General features: G+C 33.7%; 1 protein-coding gene across 1 annotated transcript; it reads right to left on the reverse strand.

Annotated features, from left to right (window-relative positions):
* Nucleotides 1–230: 230 nt before the first annotated feature.
* On the reverse strand, nucleotides 231–13,396 carry LOC149085476 (7SK snRNA methylphosphate capping enzyme-like). The gene is made up of 4 exons (XM_089233493.1): nucleotides 11,304–13,396; nucleotides 7,703–7,921; nucleotides 6,173–6,299; nucleotides 231–3,611 (listed from the first exon to the last, which is right to left on the reverse strand). The coding sequence occupies exons 1-4, from the start codon at nucleotides 12,771–12,773 to the stop codon at nucleotides 3,307–3,309; spliced, it is 2,121 nt and encodes a 706-aa protein (XP_089089619.1). The 5' UTR covers nucleotides 12,774–13,396; the 3' UTR covers nucleotides 231–3,306.
* Nucleotides 13,397–23,298: the final 9,902 nt, after the last annotated feature.

The raw sequence follows: 23,298 nt of genomic DNA on the forward strand, positions 1-23,298 counted from the left end.
GGACCTAACAGACCAGCTAACATCAGCACATCGAACATTCGCCAGGCATCGCCAACCACTTTGAGCTTTGGCAGTAACATATAGTTTATGTATGTATAAATGATTTTTTCAAACATTTACATAATTTATTCCACAAAATAATGTTGAGAAAAGCACTTTAAAATTGAAAATCTAAAAATTGGCAATTAACAAAAATATTTTTCGGCAGGATTTTTTTTTTCTTTGTTTTTGGGACAACTTGAGAAACACAATGGAAAGCAAAAATTTAATAATTATTGAAAGAATGGTAACATTGATTACCTATACATGTTTGGTCACTCAAGTTGACACATTTGTGGTGGCGAAAAAATTCTAATTTTGAAAAAAAATAAAGTGATTGCAATGGAAATTTTAGAAGTAATATGTGAATAAAAATATCCCTCACTTCAAGTGATCTCACTTTATGGGATTTTGTTACAACACGGTTTTGAAAAGTTAATTTGAAAAACAGTAAAAACACCTTGTGAAATTTGTTCAAGGATTTTATTTTAATCCTGGATTAGTTCGTAAACCAAAGACATGACAGCTGAAATAGCAAAATCTTGGATTTGAGGATAAAGATGAGACAAATGTGAATTATATGCTTGAAATCCAACTCACTAAAATCTTTTGGAAACTTATTTTACAATGTCATCAGAAGTGTAATGAAAGGAAATGATTCTGAGACTAGAATTGTCCCATTTGCAAGGGTTATAAAGAATTCTCTGGCTTGCTACAACAATTTTCATAGGGAGATAGGACTTTTGATACATTGGCTGAGTTTCAACTGTTGAAAGAAGTTATCAGTTGATCATCCCATGCTTTTCAAAAGAACAACAATCACACTCACCAGAACCAATTCCTTCATCATCCGATTGAGAACAGTCAGAAATAAAAAGTATCAATTAAATTAATTTAGTGAAATTCACGAGATTTATTAAATTCAACTTACTTTTAAATTATTTCAACTCAAGCAATTATTTTGTGAAACCAATTAATTATGTAAAGCGAAAAAAACCACTCTGCCCCCTGCGAGGGCAGAGGAAGAAATAGGCAGAGTGCTTTGAGGGAGAAAAAATAAAAATGAAAGCAGAAGAAAGAGAAAATGGAACTAAAACAAGATCAGTCATAATATTTTCTTTTTCTGCTACTGCGCAGTATGAATTATGAAACCAAGGGCATGGAAATCAGAATATATACTACTTAATCCTGAATGACTGAAATTTCATTTTTTGTATTTACATCTGTAGTGGAATCAAGATAGCCTCCAATAAGAGAAGGAATACCTATACAGTGTGGTGTTTCAGAAGATAGCTACTGAGCAATGACATAAGATCCAGAATTGCCCTTGCTAAACAAGGATTGTTAATGAACAAAAATTTACTGATTAAACTATAGAACGCCTGATTAAAGTACATGTGTGGTCTACCACACTATATGGATCAAAGACCTGGATCATAAATAAGAGAGATCAATTGGAAGCACTGGAGATGTGGGGCTAGAAACGCATGGAGTGCATAAGCTAGACATTAAAAAGGTCAAATGCACAAATATTAACAAAGGTTGGAGAAAATCACCATATCCTGGAAAGATCAAATACAGATGCCTACACTGGTTGAGACATGTTCTCCAGCAGTGCAGATTGCTGCGAGACATGATGGAAGACAGAATTGAAGGGAAAAAGCAGAGACACCTGGTTCATTTAGAAAATTCTGCCTGAATAAAAAAAATAAAATGCTATATTATACATGAAACTATAAAGGGGTAGGATGGCATGCAAATTTCGGAAAAACATTGATCCATCAAACTAAAGGATTGGGGGTATCACTCAGTATACTGTCTAATACAGAGACGGTTTGAGACATCATTTCAGTATAAGCCGCAGCAGTAAAACTGCCACGAAAACTCCCAGCTGTGTTCAACTCTTTCTTACTGTGGGGAGTGCAAAAATTTTCTGCTAGGTTTTGTGGAATGATGTCAACCAATGAACCATCGATAGTTTCTAACACCGACCAGTTTGTGACAAAGGTAGGGAAATATCAATATTAGCGATTCAGTATTTTTGGAAGCAAAAGCGTATTAACTTGCTAGAATCAGAACAGTTGGCAGGTATACAAATAAAAATTTAGGTGCCCGACAAATTTCGAATGAACCAAACTTTTTTTTTTTTCAAAAATATGGCCAAAATAATTTTTTCAGGCTTTTCAAAGACTTTTCTATGCTAGTGGACATGCTTACATTAACTCCAAAAAAATTCCATAGCCCTCAGACTGACTCAATCATAACACAGAAAATTTCAAGTGTCAAGTTTTCAGTAACCATGGTGATTTGGCGCCTCAGCTTTGTCAAGCCCCGCCATATATGTAAGCAATGTATTGCATGAATATACATGTGGCAATAAAGCTGTATATAGTTACCATAGCTTTTTTCTCACTTTTTTGATTTAATGGTCTTCACAGGCTATATTAGTCATTTTATAGTCAGGTATATACAGTATATCTGAAATCACAATTCAACTTTAAGTCATAACAAAACATTATGCATTCATATTTGTCAAGGTTATTAGGAGAATCATTTTTTAAAAATTTAATTTAATAGAATTTAATAAGTCATAAATATAGAAATGCAAGACACTGACTAGCACAGAATTAACCTGAATTTCTTTTGTTTTTGTATTCACTTTCACACAAAAAGTAAGAGTCAAAATTTTGGTGTCTTAAAAGTGCTGTTTGCAATTTTAAACAAAAGAATGTTATAGCAAAATTTACTTTATAACAAAATTTCTGGCTTTAAATAGTACAATGGAAATAAGGGGAATAATTTTTCTGCATATTAAGACAAATACAAAGCATGTGAACATTGAATTTTCACACAAACATTAAACTAGATGTCTTCATTTTGGATTTAAAACTTAGGTAAAGCTATACCTAGTCACTATTTTCTTGAGCAAATTGTTGTAAACAATATTTTTACACAATGCTCTTTTCAATGCTATAAAAATGTGTGATGCAATTACAAAATCGTGCAAAAGTGCTTGCTGGAAGTTACTTCTGATACATGAAATACATTCTGCTTCCATCAAAAAGCAATATAGGTCTTACAAAAAAAGACCATAACACACACAGTTTGCCACAGGATGACAAGAATAAAAATCAATAGTTGCGAAATGATGATGAAATCAAAGTAATATGCTGATGAGTAGAAACAATGAAATGGAAGTTCTGAAAATGTAAGTAAAACAATATGCATTTTTTAAATGAGTGTTTGCCAAAAAGACTTAAATTTAATTCATACATCATTGCTATTATCACTTTCAGGAGTAAAGACATAGCTTTCAATAAACATTTGATTATCTTGATAAAAATCATAATTTGTCTCTTCAACAACTCTCTGAAATGAAGATATACCCTCCAAGCAATCTTCTGGAACACCCTTTTCCCAATCAGAAGAGCTTTGATGGTCTTCATCATCAGGACAACCAGACCATTCAATATCATTAAAAACCACAGGTGAAACTGCCCTAGAATGGTGTGCTTCATCAGGTAGACCAATATCTTCTGTTTTTGTAAGAAGAAACACTGGTGATCTAGACCCTATATTTAATACATAAAAAATATTTTACTTTTGATGCTTTCATAGTTATTGACATGGCCACACACTATAAACTGTAAAATTAGCTAATAGAAAAATATTTTCTCAAAGGAATATCTTAGTTTCAACCTTAAATACAGAAGTCAGCAACCAAACTTGACAAGTTGTTCAGTGACTTGTTTGCTCATCAAACATTGACTCTGATGTATTATACTATCTTCCTTTATATTGAAAATAAATTCTCTCAAAGATTACTTTGCATTGTTTTTCATGAGACTATAACCAATCTCTTAAGTGAAATAATAAAGCAATCTGCAATAGATAATTTTGTAAACTTTTATTATAAGATATTGAAAAACTTTATAAAAATCATGATATAAATGGTACAGCGATCAACAGATTGTTGACCCCATTGCTTTAATATACAGTAAAGTCTCGATATAACAATACTCTGCAAAAATAAAAAGGAAATAAAATTTTTTTTTTAATGTTCCGAGATAATGTGGATAAAGGAGAAATACAGACATGCCAATATTGGTATGAAGCCTCTCAGTAGTGATGAAAGTTCATTTAAATACAGCAGCCCATACATGAAGCCTAGGGGCTCAGGCCATGTGAGCCCACCTTCCCTAAGCAACTTTGAACGGTTGCAGAGTCCCTCAGTAATTAATGAATATTCAATGCAAGGCCTCTCTGTATACTCTCTTGCAGGTCGTATATACGGAAGTCTGACAACCCTATGGATATCCAAATACCTTTTTCGTAGCAGAGTTCCTATGGCACCTCGTACTGCAAAACGTTCTCTCTGGCATAAGCTCTGCTAGCATGGTCATGCACGTTGTAAATGCATCCTGCTCATACAACATTACCAAATACACTATTGCTATGCATTGCTTGCCTTACAATGCTCAGAAAAAGCAGATCGATGCCGGTAAGATAAAAAAGTTCAAGGGAACATTGTGCATAAATGTTGAAACCATCATAAGATTCATACTGCATTTCTCTCTTTCCCATCATTTATCTTCAATGGAATAATAACTTTTCATGTTTTAATGGCACAAGATAAGGCAGATAAGCATGGGCCTCAAAGTCTGCTCTCACTCATTTAAATCCTCTGTTGATTAGCCCTGAAACCAGTCATTTTTGATTTTGGAGATCCAGAACCACCTTTATCAGACATGGGGACCAGTGTTAAAATAATCACAGCCACTTTGGAGGATAGATTCCACATATACTTTTCAGAAGTCCCAATATTAGATACTTGTTATTTGCTTTATCCTCATGCTGTGGTGTCGCCTGGATCTTGAGCTTGTCACTGCATTCCTTTCAGTTTGGTCCAAAAGTAACGTTGCAACAATCTGATGGCAAGCAATACATAAATTTTATCACCAACCCTAGATGTTTGTCTTTTCTTGAACTCTCTCGTTCTGTCACATGCATACACAAATTTGTTATTATGCTACAGCTAAGATACCTATATAACCTTATTAAGGTTCTCTTATCCAATTAAAACTGAAAGAACTGAATTTTTTTTTGAAAAACAACAACAAATAATTTCTGTAATATTGAGGGGGTATCTCCCATAGCTCAGTGGTTGAGTGCATCCGTTTGTAGAAAGACATTTTGTATCCAGACTTACACACTGTACTTCTCACATTCTTAACAACACATTCATGTGCATCCACTTTTTTGCAATGAAAAATATTTAAAATAAAAGATTAAAGCTGAAATCCTTGGAAAAAAATGTTAAAGTGTGCCTGTCCTAAATTTGGCTTCAAATAAAAGAAAATATTTTCCAAAAGCATTGAGCTCAGGTATCTAATTAAGTTTTGTTCCGGGAATTTTAGTTACCCTTTAATTGCCAATAGCAAAAATTGCAGGTATTAATAATTAAATCATTAAAAAACTACTTTTTAAAATCTCAATTTAAGTGTGTTGCAGAAGTTTAACTACGTTCAAGTCTCGCGAGATAAAAAGATTAAAAAAAAGTTTAAAAAAACATTGTTCTAATGCATAGGAATTAAAACAATTAGTAAAATATTTTAATAAAGCCAACATGTGCAGGGTATACGTCAGATAATCAAAATCATCAGATAACCAGGAGAACATGTAAGTCAGCTGTATTTTTTAAATGTATAAATATTAAATTAACGTAAAAGCAGTCAAATCATGTCATACCCCCCCCCCCCAATGAGCTTCCAGCACTGAAAAATTATGGGTTCACTACATCCAGTCTAATTAGAGACCCTCCTATAGAATGGGACTAAAAACTGTTAAACTCTGTTATACCTGGAGGTTAGCTATAAGCTGGATTTGTTTATAGCAGTGTACACACTGTATTATAAAAATATAGTTAGTTGAACTTTGTTATAGTAAATTAGTTAATATATCTTATAGATCAGATTTGACATATTTATGAAAAGATCTATAATGACCTTTTTATTGAGCACGTTTCCAGATATACCAGATTTTGTCATTTATTCTCCAATTTTGCACACTAGTGTATTAAGAGATGCATCAGATAATTGAGAGTCCATTGTAGACTAACACATCTCATACATACCTTTGACTGAAGTTGGAGAATGCCCTAAAAATTTCCACGCTCGAAATCCAACTTCAGCTGACAGTAAATAAGGGATGAATTTATCAGGTTTCAGCTGAATATTCCTGTAGTTCACATAAAGTTTTGACTGTAAAAAAAAGATGTGAATGTATTGAAAGTTTATACATATTAAATAATGAATATTTTTACTCATGACAATTTCCAGTGTGGCACGCACCATTATCCAAATTTTTATGTGATTCAAAATTCTATGAAATGGCTAAACAAATTATTTAAAAAAGAGTATATACTAATAAATTATTGAAAATAAATTTAAATTATGCCTTGCAGTTGAGAGTAAAAAAAATTGCACTGGAAAACATCATCGCAGTTTTAATGTCCTGTGTCATGGGAACCCATCTCAAATGTGGAACAGAACTTATAAGAGCAAAAGAAAAGTATCAATATGCAGATAACAAAAGCATGTATCATAAAATAACTCATTTTTATGAGGTTATGAAGAACAAAGAGCATATAAATCTAAAAACAGTGCCTCAGTGAGTCCGAAAAGGTTGAGAACCACTGCACTAATACAAACTTCAAAATTTTGAGTTGTCACAACATGCATATATATGTTCAACCCAATAGCACGAGCATTGTTTATCAAATATGGCATGAATTTTTAGAAAGCAGACAAGAATAAAAATTCTCAAGAAGGCCTATGTATTTAGTCAAGCTTAAAGGTGTCAAACTTAACAGCTCAAGTTTACAACAAAACTTACAAGATATTTGGTGACAGAATCTCTTTATTTCTGCAATTTTTAAATGCTAAAATAATAATTATAATGATAGACCAATAATGTCTTTCAAAGGGAATGCAGAGATGGTTGTAAAATGTTGTAAAAACCAACAATTTCAGCCATTAATATATCTGCAAATTTCCATCTTTGTAACAAGAAAAATTTCCTTCAGTACAACAGAAAAAGAAAAAAAGCAAAATTCGTACTGATTGGTATTTTTAGATTTTTTACTGTACACAAATTTGAACTTTTATATTTTTTTAAACCCCCACCAAATATTGTCAGAGGGCTGAGCCACCACAAAAATTCATGAATATACAATGCAACATGCTCCACTTCCTGTGTACCCTAGTACATTATATAAAACGACTGGCACAACTTCACCCCTCCCCCAATTTTTTATTTGTACATCACCACCTCTGGCTGTTTGCCTTATCTGGTGTGGCATAGTCACTTTACTATGATGTGTTCACATAGCTCTGTAGTTCTCTCCATTTGCAAGTTCTTTTAAGTTGAAAGGACTTTTTTATGCACCCAGCAGCATATGATTGCATAATATATATAAACTGATAGGTTATTGAAAAAAAAAATCATTTTTAATTCTTTTTCTGTATTTTGCTTTAAATTATTTACACATATAAAACAATACGATATGAATATAATATAATCATGATTTTTACCATTAAAAAAAGGATTTTGTATATGCAAATTGCAAATTTGTCTGAAGTTTTCAATGGAATAGCCTACTTACAGCAAGTTTCTGACACTTTTTATAAGATTCCCATGGTTGAGGTTCCAATATTAAATGGCCACCACAGCGCAGCTGAGAAAATATTCTTTTAAATGATCTCTTCAGACCCTCATCACCATAATTAAGATGAATCCATTTTGTCACACGTAAGCAAAGGATAATATCAAATTCTGGTTGTTGTATTTGAAGAGCTTCTTCAGAGTCTGGCACATAATTTGCCTACAAAATATATTTTCAAGATACAAAATTCATGTTTTGAAAAAATAATTCCATTTCAAAAATAATATACATTTATATTGTTCACTGAAACACATCCACAGCACTTAGTCAATAGTGAAGTTTACGTTCGTTCAAGATAAGTATCCTATTGTTCACTATGGATCTGTGTTCAACAAATAATATAACAGTGAGAATGAAATTCATTTCTTCAGGAAAAAAGGCAAGAATATTTTTTATTACCCATCATTGCCCAACATAGCAAGTGCTAAACATCACAGATGTTGTAATTCTAATACAAAGAAACTGACAGAACTTAAGATGTAAAAAGATTCAATCTCATTTCTAAAAGAAAAATTTAAAATAATTATGCATTTAATTTTACATAAAATACATTCCTGCCTGCACTACTTTTGTATGTCATTTTTTTTTAAATTATATTTGTCATTATTTATAGATTTTTTTATTTCAATAGGCCTATGCGATTTAAAAAAAAAAAATACTCAATAAATTTTTATACCGTAATATTTGTATTTTTTTTTTTTCTTCTGTGTTTCCTGTTTCAAGGTACATCACATGTTAAAAGTTATAAGACCCACGTTGTACCTTGAAACATTTTAACTTTTTCTCTAAAAATCTATATTTCATGGTAAGAAAGAAAAGTAATTTAAATGTTATGTTGGAGACAGTACCTATAGATAAAAATGAATTTAGCTCAATTTTACTGTTGATAAAAATGTTTTGAAAAATAATGTTAATCTTAATTAAAATAATTCACCTTGTATAAGTACAACAATCTCCTTTATGTAGTTCTCTACCTAAACAATCACCAGCAAATTTGTTACTTCTAAATTTGGAAAATAGATGACAGCACAACACATAACATGCACATCTCAGACAATTTCACATTACAAAATAAATATATGCAACACATTCTGGTGTACACCAATTCATCGGAAATTTCTCAGAGAAATGTTTATCAGATGCATGTGCAATTCAATAATAACCGTCTATTTTCCACTGTTTTTTAAATTAAATGTTTTCTTAAAAATGTGATGTCTTTTCACAGGCATTTTGATGTTAAAAAATGATACCAATTTTTTCATCTTTTTTTTTGGAAAATCATTTTGATTTTCACTTATTTAAAAAAATATACTGAGCGATTTATAATTTTTACCGATGTTGCAGTTTATTAAATAACATAAATTACAAATTCAGATGCTATGGGGGAATATTAATTCCAAAGCAGGTGTCCGAGTTGCACATAAATTATAATCAGAAAGCCTTAAAACCAAGGTTGGCAGGTTTTTGACACATGGCAGTTTTTGACGGTTTAAACTCTCACATCAAAAACCTTTGTCAAAAACCTCAAATATTGCTTTTGAATATAAAAATTCCCATTGGAAATGCACACATTAATTGCACGTAATGTTTAAAGTAACTGTTATACAAAGAATAAATATTTAATATGATTCTAAAATAATTTTCTACTCTCTACAGAATTATTTTTAACAAAAAATATATATATGGTTTTTTTCTTATAAAATATACAATTTGAATAAAGCATAGCATAAACACTGAAGGAAAAACTATGGAATGATTTGACATTCCAAAATTTCTTCAACTGCTTATATATGTGCTTTGATATAAACCATCTACTGTACTTTTTTTTACAACAGATATGTGCTTAAAAAAGTTTATTACATTATATATGCAATGTTGTGATTTTTGTTATTATTAAATTATCTACATAATCACTGAGAAACTCTTATTGTGAATAACATTGAAATACATGTAGCGATCAAAATACTAAATTATACAACTAAAATGTCATTTAATTTGACAATGCTAGCTTGTACATGAAACTTAAGAAACTCCTGTAACTTATCCTTAGTCAAACCTTAGTCATTCTTACTTCTGCACTAGGATATGGTATATTTACTAGCATTTATAATGCATTGGTTGAAGCTGTATTTAATTTTAAATGTGCAAAACATTGGGTATCAAGTCCTATCAGCTCTGTTTTGGTTGAAAATACTCTTTAAAACTGTGAATTTATACACCCTGAGCTCAAGAGATTTTTAGATGAAAATAAATGAGTTCAATTAGTGTATTAACAGATTCTGTGTGAGAATTTTTACATGGAATAAAATTTTGGGCAGATCAGAAAATTTGAAGTATCAAAATAGATTTTCAGTAATTATAATTCCGAATATAGGAAACCCTTTAACCTACATAAAAGTAAATGTTTTTTTTATTTAGCATATCTATCAGGTTAAAAAACTATTTGACAACATTGACAATAAGTTTTTGACTGTTTTAATACTGATTTATAGTTTCTGAAGTCTAAAGCCTAACTCTGTGATGCCCCTATCATACATATTTTGAATAAGTAGCTCTATTCCACTTAGCAAATTGAACACAGGTAATCAGTAGCTTAGATAAAATGAACCACAAAACTATATTTTATATTTTTTAAACTTTTTGTTGAAAAATTCAAAATTTCAACTTATAATTAAAATTTTGTTTTAATTATTGTAATAAATTAATGTTTAAAAATAAAACATTGTAATATACAAAAAAGTAAGTTTTTCATCATGTTATATTCCTATTGTGTTCAAAACATTATCAAAAAGCATTTATTTAGGTTTTTGATGGTTTTCGACAGTTTTTGTGACAGTTTAAATCTGTTTTTGACGCTTGTCATGTCAAAAACCCAACCCTGCTTAAAACAAATGTAAAACATTCATCTTTCAGTTTTACGACAGCAAAAGATTGAGATTGAAAGTTATGCTTCTCTAGAAAATGTTGACTATAATCTGTGGAATGTAAGGGAAGGTGGAGCACAGTGGACCAATTTTGAAGGGTTTTTCTGTGAAATTTATAAAACAATCTATCCAAAAAAATCATGAATGTTCCTCAATTTCGCACCTATAAATTTTCCCAAAGCACGAATGTTAATAACATCGGTACGAAAAGTTATTTTTAAACCTAAAAAATGTGTCCCACTGGCCCTCTTGCAATATTAAACATAAATACAGGTTTGACATCTAAATTAATACACTGGAAATAAATATTAAATTAAAAGAGAAGAAAGAATTAAAAGAGAATTTGTTAAGAAATCTTAATTAACGATAGAGCAATATTTCATTTTATGAAGCTAAAAACAGCAAACTTCTGTGAAATGGCAAAGTTATGCTTTTACCTTCCTTTTTTGGTTGTAACCCTTCATTACTTGTCTAACAAAAATATCAAGCTCAAAAAATGAAAAATAAATTGTAAAAGGGGTATGATCCAGTGTATCCCATCTTTTCCATCGGATTTTCAATAAAATTCAGTAAAATTCTGAGAAACTATCATAGATTAAATGACTAATGATACTTACACAATGAAACCTGATGTTGTTTGGAAATGAATAAGTTTCTTTGGATGGCAAAACCACTTTGACCAATGCACCATAACTTGCAGCCATTGATACAGGAAACTTTTCTTTTTTTGCGATACAAGAGTTCAAATGACATTGCAAATGCTTTTTAGCTTTATCTATAGCTTTTGGACAAATGTCCAAAGCCACAACTTTATTAGGTCCATAGTGTTCTGCTACATTCATAGCCACACACCCTACATTGCAGCCAATGTCCAGTACTTCTTTACCGCTAAAGAAATCTTTATTAAAAAACCTTAGTCTGCTTTCTTGGTTAATGTGACATTTGTATTGAAAAGGATAACTACCACAAGCATATTTTTCATCAGAATCTTTGAAATGTACATTAGCTAACAAATCTTTTTTCCAAAACCTGTTCCTACCCGATTTAAACCTAGATGACCTTTTACGAAGCTTGAAAGTGTTGCCTTGAGGCACAACAGGTGAAACAATTTTGTCTTTCTTAAATTCTGTTTCTGGTATATCATATAATTGAACTCTGGGTTTCCTAGAAGGGCTTTTTGAGCCTTCTTTCTCACAAGTCTTTGGTTGTTTAGTAGAAACAACAGACTGAGCAGGAATTCTTTCAGTATCTGTTAGATTGATAGTTTTGCTCACATCAGAAGCATTGTGTATAAAATCTCTCGATGTTTTTATATCCTGTTCATCACCACAGTTCTCCCAAGTGATATTAATCACATCAACTGATTGTTTTCCACAATCTCCAGTAATAACTTTATTCAGATTATTTTGAAGCTCATTGTAATCTTCTGACTGTAATGCAGATGCTGTCTTCATTTTCGCATCAAGACTCACTTCAGTCGAGTTCGAACATTCTTCCATGCAATGCTTAGAATGTTGGCGCCTTATCTTGCGTTTCCTAGCTCGTGAAGGCATCAGATTAAACTGTATATTTTCACCAGTATTCAAATTCAAAGGATCATAGATGTTAGGTGGAATGAGGACTTCAATCTCAGTTTGAGCATTTGATACAGACACAGGTGAAGAAATGGGAGTAAGAGCATTCAATCTCCTATTAACCTCTTCATCTGCCAAACTTTTCAAATTCAATGGATCAGTTATATCACCACCTAAAAGAAATTTCGTAGGAAGAGCTACACTGTTTACACGGCGTCTCTTCTTCGCAGCATACTTCACATCTGGAATACCAGAAAACGTTAACCTTCTCTTAGCATATTTTGGTGCACTTCCTAGACTATGGTGCCTCCTCAATTTGTGTTTACTAAATCGTTCCATATCACTAAAATCTATTTGTTTTTCAGATCTAATCGCATTTTCCAGAATGGAGAAACTAATGTCCTCCGAACTTACACCACGTCCTTCTAGCAAACGTTCCAAGACAGCTTTTTCTCCAATTCCCAACATGTGATTTTCAGTTACTTCAAGGATTTTTTTCACGTGTTTATCCATGATAATTTAATATTTTAAGATCATACAGTTATACAGTTTTAATATCAATATACTGTATTTGGTTTTTCCATAAAATATATCTGTGCAGTCATGTCATCTACATTATGAATGACAGCTGTGCATGGAATAGACAAAAATTACTTATAGGGAAGTCATATTGAATATTGACACATTCCTTTTGCATCACAAACCCATGTTTGGTAGAAAAGGAGGTTTAAATTTACCCTCCATAGCATGTGCAGATATTTACCAGCGAATGCGCAGTGACTGCTTCGAGAGTAGATAAATCGTGGAAACTACTGATCAACAAAAGCCTGTTAAACTATTTTTCTTTTTTTTTCACTTATCCTTATGAGCTCACGGAGTCCAAGGAAGCGATTCCCATCGGTGATCACGATCACAAACAAATAAACATGGAACTTTTCTCACGATATTACATTACATCATGCATATTAAGTTCATTTTCTCGACAAAAATAAAATTTCTACCCTTGAAATTGCTGACGGTAACGTGTACGATAGAGAGATAGATAGCTCACACATTTCTCCAGCTGTTTTCGCACTTCAACTGCTGCAACTCAGATCAAGCTGTGCTATCTTGCTTATGCTCTGCTAAAGAGAGGGAGTGGAGAGGTGTGGCGCGGATGGTTTGGCAGGGCGGACATTTAGATTACGATTATTATCGTATCGTTGACTATTCGCTAAATCAAACCTGAGTGACCATACGTCCCGTATTTGTCGGGACATTCCATGGTCTCTATTCTGGTAAGCTGGAGGAAAGAATAACAGGAGGTGGCGTGATCTGCGCGTCCGTTGAGAGAAAGTATGGTGAGTCAGGTTTGCCAGATGAAGCCGGTGATCGCTCTATTAAAGGAACCAAGTAAGCCCAAACAAACCATGGCTTCCCATGCTTTCCTATGAGAAACACACACACACACATCCCGTTTTCAAAAAACATTTAAAAAATTTCTTCTCACTTGAGGAACTCAATTTTTTTTCTCAAATTCTGTGTATATATTTATACAATTGAACGAGAGCTTTGACAATTTTAATTGTTATTTGCTTCGAATATTAATTTCAACATGGAACCTTTTGCAAAAATAACCAAAATTTACCCATATTTTGTGCCACGAAATTTCTCCTCAGCATTTTAATTTTAAAAAAATTATGCAAAAGCATGTAAAACCTCAGTGCTGAGATAGAGACAATGTTTAAAGACACTCGAACAAGCGGTGTTTGAAAAAATCTGACTTTTTTTGCGAAAAACATTATAAAACATTAGCATATATAATGCCTTTCAGCTGTTTCTATTAAAATATTGTAGAAATATTTCCAGTCCAGGTAGAACAAAAACTCGAACACAGGCACACACACACTATTTCAGATTTCAAATCCAATTCGAAACTGTATTTTTGTCAAATTTTCGTACACATACCACCAAGGACGTAGCGGGGGGGGGGGCAGACTTGGGGGTTTGGTCCCCCCGAAATGTGGTGAAAATGACGGGAAAAAGATGGCCAAATCTTTTGTTCTATCACTTCGGTCCCCCCCCCTATTTTCCTAAATATACTATAGTTTTTGATCTGACCCATAATTAATGTTATAAGTAGGGTGACCATACGCCCCGTATTTCCCGGGACAGTCCCGGTATTTTCTGTTTTTTTGGCCGTCCCGACTTTTTGGCAAAAGTGTCCCGGTTTTTCCCGTATTTTACACGAAGCCTACTTGAATTTTTATTCTTTATTGAAGTCAAAGATTGACATTATTTTTCAACTCAGAAATTATTTTATGATAATTACAACTGTATATGAGAATATTAATCTCCCACATTTGCCATGGTGAACGTTTTTTTTTCGTGGAATACATTTTAATCCACTGCTATTTGTAGTAATGCATCATTTCCCGCCATTGTGATTTTCCGTAATTTCAATAATATTTGGCAACTTTGTTTGGTTTTGGCGTCGTTTTTGGCGATAATTGGCGATGTCCCGTATTTCTCTGGAAGAGATATGGTCAGCCTAGTTATAAGGTTATTAATGTAACTAGGGTGACCATACGTCCCGTATTTCCCGCGACAGTCCCGGTATTTTCTGTTTTTTTGGCTGTCCCGACTTTTTGACAAAAGTCTCGGTTTTTCCCGTATTTTGCACGAAGCCTACTTGAATTTTTGTTCTTTATTGAAGTCAAAGATTGAAATTATTTTTCAACTTATAAATTATATTCTGATAATCACAACTATAAATGAGAATATTAATCTTCCACATTTGTCCTAGTGAACGTTTTTTTTTCGTGGAATTAATTTTAATCCACTGCAATTAGCAGTAATGCCGCATTTTCCGCCATTGTGATTGTTCCGTTACTTCAACAATATTTGGCGACTTTGTTCGGTTTTGGCGTCATTTTTGGCGATAATTGGCGACGTCCCGTATTTTCCCGTATTTCTCTCGAGGAAGTATGGTCACCCGTTATAACGCTTTAAAAATTGATGACGTCACTTAAAAATACTGCAAATTCACCAAACGTACAACAGATGTATAACTTGACGTTTTTTTTAACTACACAATGACATAACCCTATGCAATCCACAAAGTAAACCAGTTTCTTTTCCATCTTTTGTTGTTGTTGTGTGCACACTTTTCAAATTTTTAAGTGGGTGTTAATTATTACGATTTTATGAGGTTGCAGATGTTTTTGAATTCATCCGTAAGATTAAAAAAAGCTACTGCCACCCCAAAAATTATGAAATTTTGCTCAAATGTTTAGTAATTTTTTAGTTAGTTTAGTTTAGTAATGTTCACTCGCCATGTTTAGTAAACTGAACCTCGGATTTCGAAGTTAATTCTAGTATTTTTTTGACACAAATATTGAATATTTTCTCATATTTTTGAAAATTTATGCATTTTTTCAAACTTTAAAATTCGTAAAATTCCAACGGATGATCGAACATCGAAGTTCGAGATTCATCTCACTAAAAAATGCCATATAAATATTTCTGCAAAATTTCATCATTTTTGGTGTGTGTGTGTCATTTTTGCTGTGTATATATATGTTTCTTTCAAATCTTAAATGGATGAGCTTAAAAACTGCAATTTGTGGAAACCGCGTTCAAAGCGTTTTTTCTTGTGTACATTTACACTATAATTCATTAATTTTTAATTTTATTTTGAAAAAAAAAATTAACCCGATTACAAGAAATTTTTTCATCTGATTTTCACGATTGAATGAAATATTTTTTAAAGTCATGTTTGAAAATTCGACTTCAGGGGTCATGACACCCCTTAAATGGATAAATAATCTCCAACAATTTTAAGATGAGATTTTTTTTTCTAGTTCCAATTCAGTAGTTTTGGAAGATTTACATATTGCATCACAGCTTTTGATTGAAATTCTGCAACATAATTAAAACTGAGTAACACAACAAACATAATGAATGAAATCGATCACAGTTACAAATTGTCACGATTGCAGTTTAAAATTTTTACGGCATCTCATTTATGTTATGAATGTGGGTATGAAACAGTAGGCTCCTACTCAAAACCATATTTGGAGCGACAGACAGTAAAGACATGATGATAAAAAATTCTCTAATTTCGAAAATTGGGAACCAGGAGGGAGTTAATCATAATTTTTCGGAAAAAATTTAACATATAAGAGCAACGGGGCGGCAAAATCTTGAAGTCCGTCTCTGTTGAGAGGGGTCCCAGGGCAATTGCCTTCTTTTCCTGACATGACAAGCACAATTATTTTCAGTTGGTCATTTATTGTGGCGTAGTTTGACCTAATTGGTTCTTGCGCTACAAAAATCGAAGTCCGATCGAAATAATACGCCGTCATTGCAACATGCAGAAATCGGTATGAAAATGCGGCTCGATGAATAATCAATAGAAAATATCCGAGAAATCACAATTATTTTGAATATGCCAATTCATAAAATGACTAGTTTGATTGAAAGTTTCTGATCGAAGCGTTTTTATATTATTTTAGTGTTTTCACCAGTCACCTTCGTCAAGCTACCATTTTTGCAATCTTCTTTGAAATTTATTACACATGACTGTGTGTGTGTGTGTTTCGATGATATTTTAAAATAACTCAAAAAATATTTTCCTGTTTCATTGATCAATATGTAATCTGATTAAAACGACAGCGTATACAAACGATCGCGTAGTAAACAGAACGCACTGTATGCACCTTCCCTAAAAAATTTTGACTTGATAGTGAGAGAACAAATTACCACATTTTGGCAAAAAAGTGTTGATTTGGTTAAAAAAAAATTCAAGAAGATCTCGTTTGGCTAACACTTTAAAAATCTGGTGATAAATTTGCCGATATAGTGAATGAAACTAATACGTAATTACACGTAACAACGATGAGGTTATACTGTCACACTGCATTAACGGCCGTATTCACCAACACAGTTTCAACTGCAATCGCAGGTGGAAGGATTGAAGATCGAAACGGATTGGTTAAATTAAGGATTTTAACCAATCCGTGTCGATCGCTGATCGTTTAACCTGCGATTGCAGTTGAAACTGTGTTGGTGAATACGGCCGTATGAGTAAAAGCGCCAATCTTGAAAGGACGAACTTGGCTTCTAATGGGATTGAATGTTTCTGTTTATTTTCAAGAAGTGACAACCTGCTCGGTGTTTGGCATATAACTGACCGTTAGAAAAATGGCATGTCACAAAATTTTAAAAGCTTATAACTCGAGTTATAAGCTTTAGTGATCACTTAATATTCGTCCGATCTATAAAAACGGAAAAAACACTTTTCTATATTAGTTTTTCACAAGGAATCACGTGTGTAATTATTGGGCGGTCGATAGTTACCACCCTGTATATAGCGTAAGGTTCAGATGGGCGGCATATATTTCAGTAATACGTATTCAAGAATATGAGAGTGGAACGGAAGGGTGGCGAAATTTGTACAGCCTACAGGCAGCAAAACCATAAATACACGGTGACGGAGGACGCTCGAGCATTTCCAGAACTTTGAGGCACGGAGGCGGCAAAATGCTGTTTGCCTCGGGTAGCAAAAATCCTAGCTGCGGCCGTCAGAAGGTGCATTGATTCAGAAATCAAAATTCCTCATCTAAAGCTTAAGATGAGCGCCCACGGGCCTGAAACACTTTCGAAATGTCCCGGATCTATCATAATGATGAACGAAACAAAAAGGCAAAATAAACAGCTAAAAGAAAAATTACGAAATTTGCATGTTATTAGAGTTTCATATTATTTTAATTAATGATATTCCCATAGACATAAATGTGATACATCGAATTTTTAAAATAAATTGAAGGCATTGAACTAAAAACTTATGACGAGTTGAGTGAAAAATGATCTTTCCCTTTCAAAAATAAATTAAAAATACAAAACCCCTTATATAAGGATAAGATTTTATCTTATTGGATCATGTAGATTACCTGAAGCCGCATTAAACAGTATGTGGTGCATAAATTTATTTAGTTATTAATATTTTAAAAGAATTTGATCTGGCAAAACACGTTAAGTATAGGGAAAAGAGCGGTTGGGCTTACTTGTCAGCCCTAGGGTTGCCACAACGGCTTCAATTTCGTGGATTCACAGAAACGGCTCATAAAATACAGTAAAGACAGTCTCGAGTTTTTCTGGTTGGCCTGACTTTTCACGTATTTTCAGCGAAGCCAACTTGACTTTTTTTTTTATTCTTTCAAATCAACGATTAAAATTCTTTCCAACTCAGAAATTACATTACAATAGTTTTTTCGACTACACAAATAATATTTCTCATTCTTTTTCAATCACTTTCCCGTACAAGCTGGCGATAAATTTAACCGCAGCGAAAATTGCTACCGCAGGGAGTCCCCCATCGAGGTGTTAGCGCACCAACCTCTCGATGAGTATGAAAAACAAGCCTGCCGTTCGGAATCGGCAATAAATTGTAGGTCCAGGTCTAATTAGCCCTCGTGTGCAGAAAATGACCGTGGTGCGACAAAAATGATCAAATGATAAATTTAAACGATCTGTATCAAACTTACAGGTAGAGTGACCATACACCCCGTATTTTCCGGGACAGTGCTGGTATGTTTTTCTGGCCGTCCCGACTTTTTCGCAAAAGTGTCCCGGTTTTTAAATGAAGCCTACTTGAATTTTTATTCTTTACTGAAGTCAAAGATTGAAATTATTTTTCAACTCAAATTAAATAATTACAACTATAAGAATATTAATCTCCCACAATTGTCTTAGTGAACGTTTTTCGTGGAATTCATTTTAATCCACTATAATTTGCAATAATGCTTCATTTTCCGCCATTATGATTTTTTCGTAATTTCAACAATATTTGGCAACTTCGTTTAGTTTTGGCGTCGCCCCGCATTTGGAATCCCAATTTCCCGTATTTCTCTCGAGGGAAATAAAAAAAAAAAAAAACAAAAAAAAAAAAGGGTTGGGGAGGAACACAGTACGAAGACTAGATAAGGAAGTATTAGTACAGTCAGGGTCGTCTTAAGAGTATCATAGGCCCCCGGGCCAATTGATTTTTCTGAGGCCCTACCAAACAAATTCTCGTAAATTTCAACCAGATTTCATTTTCGCGAGGCCCCTCTTCGCATGAGGTGCCCGGGGGGGGGGGGGGCATGCCTTAAGACGGCACTGAGTACAGTGACCAGGGCCGCAACTGGAGGTGTGCAGGCGGGTCTTCATTTTCAAATTTCATTCTGAAACAAAGTCTTATCTGGGAAAAGTGTTTTAGCTCAAAAGCTATTTTATTACTCTTAAAAAATATTGAAGGATGTGACATTCTTTCTCTTCAATGTTCGCAGATTGAACAATGGCGCTTATAGACACAAGTTAAATAATACATAACCCATAAAAAAAACAGCATTTTGTATGTGAGAGGTTTTTATAGAGCTGCACAAGGTGGTAACTATCGACCACCCAACAATTACACGTGATTCCTTGTGAAAAACTAATACAGAAAAGTGTTTTCAGTTTTTGATATGATCCATAATTAATGAATTATAACGCTTTAAAATTGATGACGTCATTTCACAATCCTGGCAAATTCATCAAAGGTATAGCCACTGTAAATAGCCTTAATTGTAATATCAAGGCGCTTTAACCAAAGGTATAACTTGGAGTTTTGAAAGTGCTAAAAATACATTAACCCTCACAAGAAAATGAAAGAGACATAAAAACCAGTTTTTCCTTGCATTTTTTAGGAAGGACAAAGAACTTTAACTTTTACAAGTCAATCAGAATATATTCTTTGAATCTCACAATGTCAGCTTTACAGAGGTTATAGATTAGCATTGGTCATTTTGTTTTATTCTCCAGAAAGTACTGCACCTATTTTTTTTTTTTTATAATTTCTACCTTAGTGGCATTTAGCATGCAAGAATATTGTGACATGCACCTTATATTTGGTGAGTGCTACGGATCAGCCTCTTACAAGCAGCAAGGTTATACTGTCAATGGTATCCAACACGGAAACGCCCATATCATAAAGTTATTTTTCGATTGCACGAGTCTCAGGGTGTGTTTCACCACAACCAAACGTAAAGTATCGACAGTAAGAACACCGGCTTTTGAAGATAGAGCTGCCGTTGGTTGAATCTGATCCAACGACCAGCAGTCGAGCGATCGCACGAGAATTAAAAATTCAAGTCATGCAACTGTCTTAAATGTTTTGCACGATGAGTTCTTCATCCGTATCATTGCACATGAGTGCAAGCACTTTCATCACAAAATTATCAGGGAAGGAAAAAATTCTGCCAATGGCTGCTTCAACAACATTCCACACAATGACAGCTCCTAAATAAGATTCTATTGACTGACGAAGCAACGTTTACTCGTGAAGGTGTTTCCAACAACCGTACAGCCATATCTGGGATGCAACACATTTAAATGCTTATCAGGTTCGTTGGAGAATAAATGTTTGGTGTGGCATTATTAAACAATCTTCTGGAACCATATCTGCTTCCACAAAGTCTGATTGCTGAAAACTACCTCGTTTTCTTGCGATTGCCTCTCAGACTTCCTTGATAATGTGCCCTTGGCTATCTTGTAAAATATTTGACTGCAGCATGATTTGGGGGGGGGGGGAAGAAGGGGGCATTACACATCGAATGTCCGCCACATGGGCAGAGATATGCCCCCAGCTTCAAAGGTGGAGTCGAATGATCTAATGTATATGCGTATATTTAAATTTCCATCTACATCATTATGCCCCCCAGACTTCCAAGTCTATCTCCGCCAGTGGTTACATCATGAATATCTAAATCGGTGGATTAGCAGCGGTGATCCAATACAGTGGCCTACTAAATCCCTTGACCTAAGGCCTTTAGACTTTTTTTATGGGGACATTTCAAAGCGCATGTCTATAGGCATACAGTTGACTCTCAAGACCTTGTAACCGCCTTGCATGCAGCAGTGACAATAGTGATGCCTTCCATGCCAGAGAGGGTTCAACATTCCATCCCCCGCCGTGCCTCTTCATGTATCTCAATGGGCGGAGCACATTTTGAGCACTTACTAATGTAGGATGCAATCTTCCTTTTAGCCACAGTAGTGGTTGGCTGAAGTTGGTTTTCTGTGGTTCCCAACTTCGAGGCGTGAATGCTGGCCGATCTCTCGTTAAAAAGTCTTGCCAAAGATAGCAACAGGCCTACAACGGTACAAATGTTCGATCATTACACTTCACTCACAATTTGAAATATAGATGGCAGCATTGAAAGGTCAGACTGTCAGGCACAACCCACTTGGTAGTAAATTGGCCATGGCGATAGATCGAAGTTGTGCTCGGTTTGATAGAAATCTCTTCCTTTTACCAAACTATCCTTAAAATTGAGAGGGACGAAGTTACTTTTCAAAATTATTTTTTCGAATAGCACTGGTTCTAATAACTATCATAAAACTAAACATTTGTGGGTAGATTAAAATTGCCAAAGGAAAGGGAAAAAAAAAAATTTTCATGTTTCCAAAGAAACTTTTAATTGTTTTAGAAATATTGGGGCTGCTGATTTCAAAACTGGTGGTGGATTTGCCGAATTGGTTCTAGTTTTTGAGATAATTTACTAAATATCACTATTGACAGGGCCGTAACTAGAATTTTGCCACCTGTGGCAAGCATTACTATGACACCCCCAAACTTTTAAAATTATATAATTTTGTAATGCTGTTGTTCGTTCCCACCTAAAACTGCTGTAACCTTAATTTTGCCGCCCAGGGCAATTGCCCCCCACCCCCAGTTATTGATATTAAGTTTATTAAGATTTGTATGCTGCTTATGGCATGGGCGCATCTAGAGTTCACTGTTGGGAAGGTTAATTTAATAAAAAAATTAGTAAATAAAATAAATTAGTCACTGCGTTTTAAGACCATAGGACCTGTATTTTCCAGAATACTCTCAGTTCTTTTTTTTTAAACTGCGGAAAAACGTTTGAGATTTATAGTTTCAACTGTACAAAGTAATTTTTCCTCCACTTGTATACATAGTTTTTCTCATTTGAATGAATTTTTTTCTCATTTAGATTGAATGGCTGATTGTGGTCAACCCACTTGAAAGAACCCGGCGCAATCACTCTTTTGCCTGTAGGATTGCTTAAAAAACTGGAACAATAAATTTTCCCTGGGAAGGGATTCACATGCACCAAATTGACAAGTGTAAAGCCATAAAACTTATTTTCTCAATAACTTGCAAGTGGTTAGAGGAAAAGAACAAAAGGGATAAGTTTTTAAGTATCACGGTTGGAAGGAAGAGAAAGTAAGAAAGTATTGGAGAGTATTACACAATTGTTCTCCAAGGAAAAGGGGGCCCTTAAGTGAGGCCATAAAGTAAGGTTTGCTGATGAGTTACAAAAAATATAAAGGTATTATGCATATTTGACTTTAAAATAGCAGAGAGCTTTCGTCTGTTTCAGAAATAGATGGACCACACAGAGAATAATTTGGATAGCTATTGAGGTTCTAACACATTTATAAATCACAACAGTACAAATCATAACCATGTGCTTTTTTCCAATCTCCTTTATTTATGACTCGTGTTAGCACTTCCCCAAAACAGTAGTTTAGGATTTCATTTCATTTTAAATCACTGCAGACATGCTTTAACACAGTATTTCTCACCAAAAGTTATTAATGTGTGTGTGAGAGCAATATTTGTCAATTTTGCTAACAATTAGCAATATTTTTTGTGAGAACTTGGATTTATGACAACAGTTTGCCATATTTTTCTTGATCAAACATGGTCAATCAAACAACTTCATGTACAGTATTGATTGTGTGTGCACACATCTGATTACATTTTTCATCAAAGGTTCTTAAAAACATTAACCTTGGCTGTAACAGCATGGTTATAACAACAAAAATCATGGAATCTTTGATGTCTTCATAGCCGAGTTTGACTGTATTTATTTAAAAATACAAAACACATGATTTCTGCAGTTTATGCTATTCCATAAATATAAGAAACTTTGGAAAGAGGCTCTTCAATTGGGAGAGGAAAAAAAACTAAGAAAGTAATGACGATTACTAAATTGCACAAAAAACA

This window comes from Pholcus phalangioides, unplaced genomic scaffold, assembly GCF_987345545.1.
Source record: "Pholcus phalangioides strain wild (caught in Gottingen) unplaced genomic scaffold, Ppha-v1.0 ptg000007l_1, whole genome shotgun sequence".
Classification (NCBI taxonomy): Eukaryota; Metazoa; Arthropoda; class Arachnida; order Araneae; family Pholcidae; genus Pholcus; species Pholcus phalangioides.

What these genes read in the sequence shown, in the direction of transcription:
- LOC149085476 (XM_089233493.1), bottom strand. Translation starts at nt 12,773, where the DNA reads ATGGATAAACACGTGAAAAAAATCCTTGAAGTAACTGAAAATCACATG. An exon ending in ACAACATCAGGTTTCATTGT is followed by an intron (nt 7,922 to 11,303) that starts GTAAGTATCATT and finishes TATATTTTGTAG; the next exon opens with GCAAATTATGTGCCAGACTC. An exon ending in TTCTCCAACTTCAGTCAAAG is followed by an intron (nt 3,612 to 6,172) that starts GTATGTATGAGA and finishes TATTAAATATAG; the next exon opens with GGTCTAGATCACCAGTGTTT.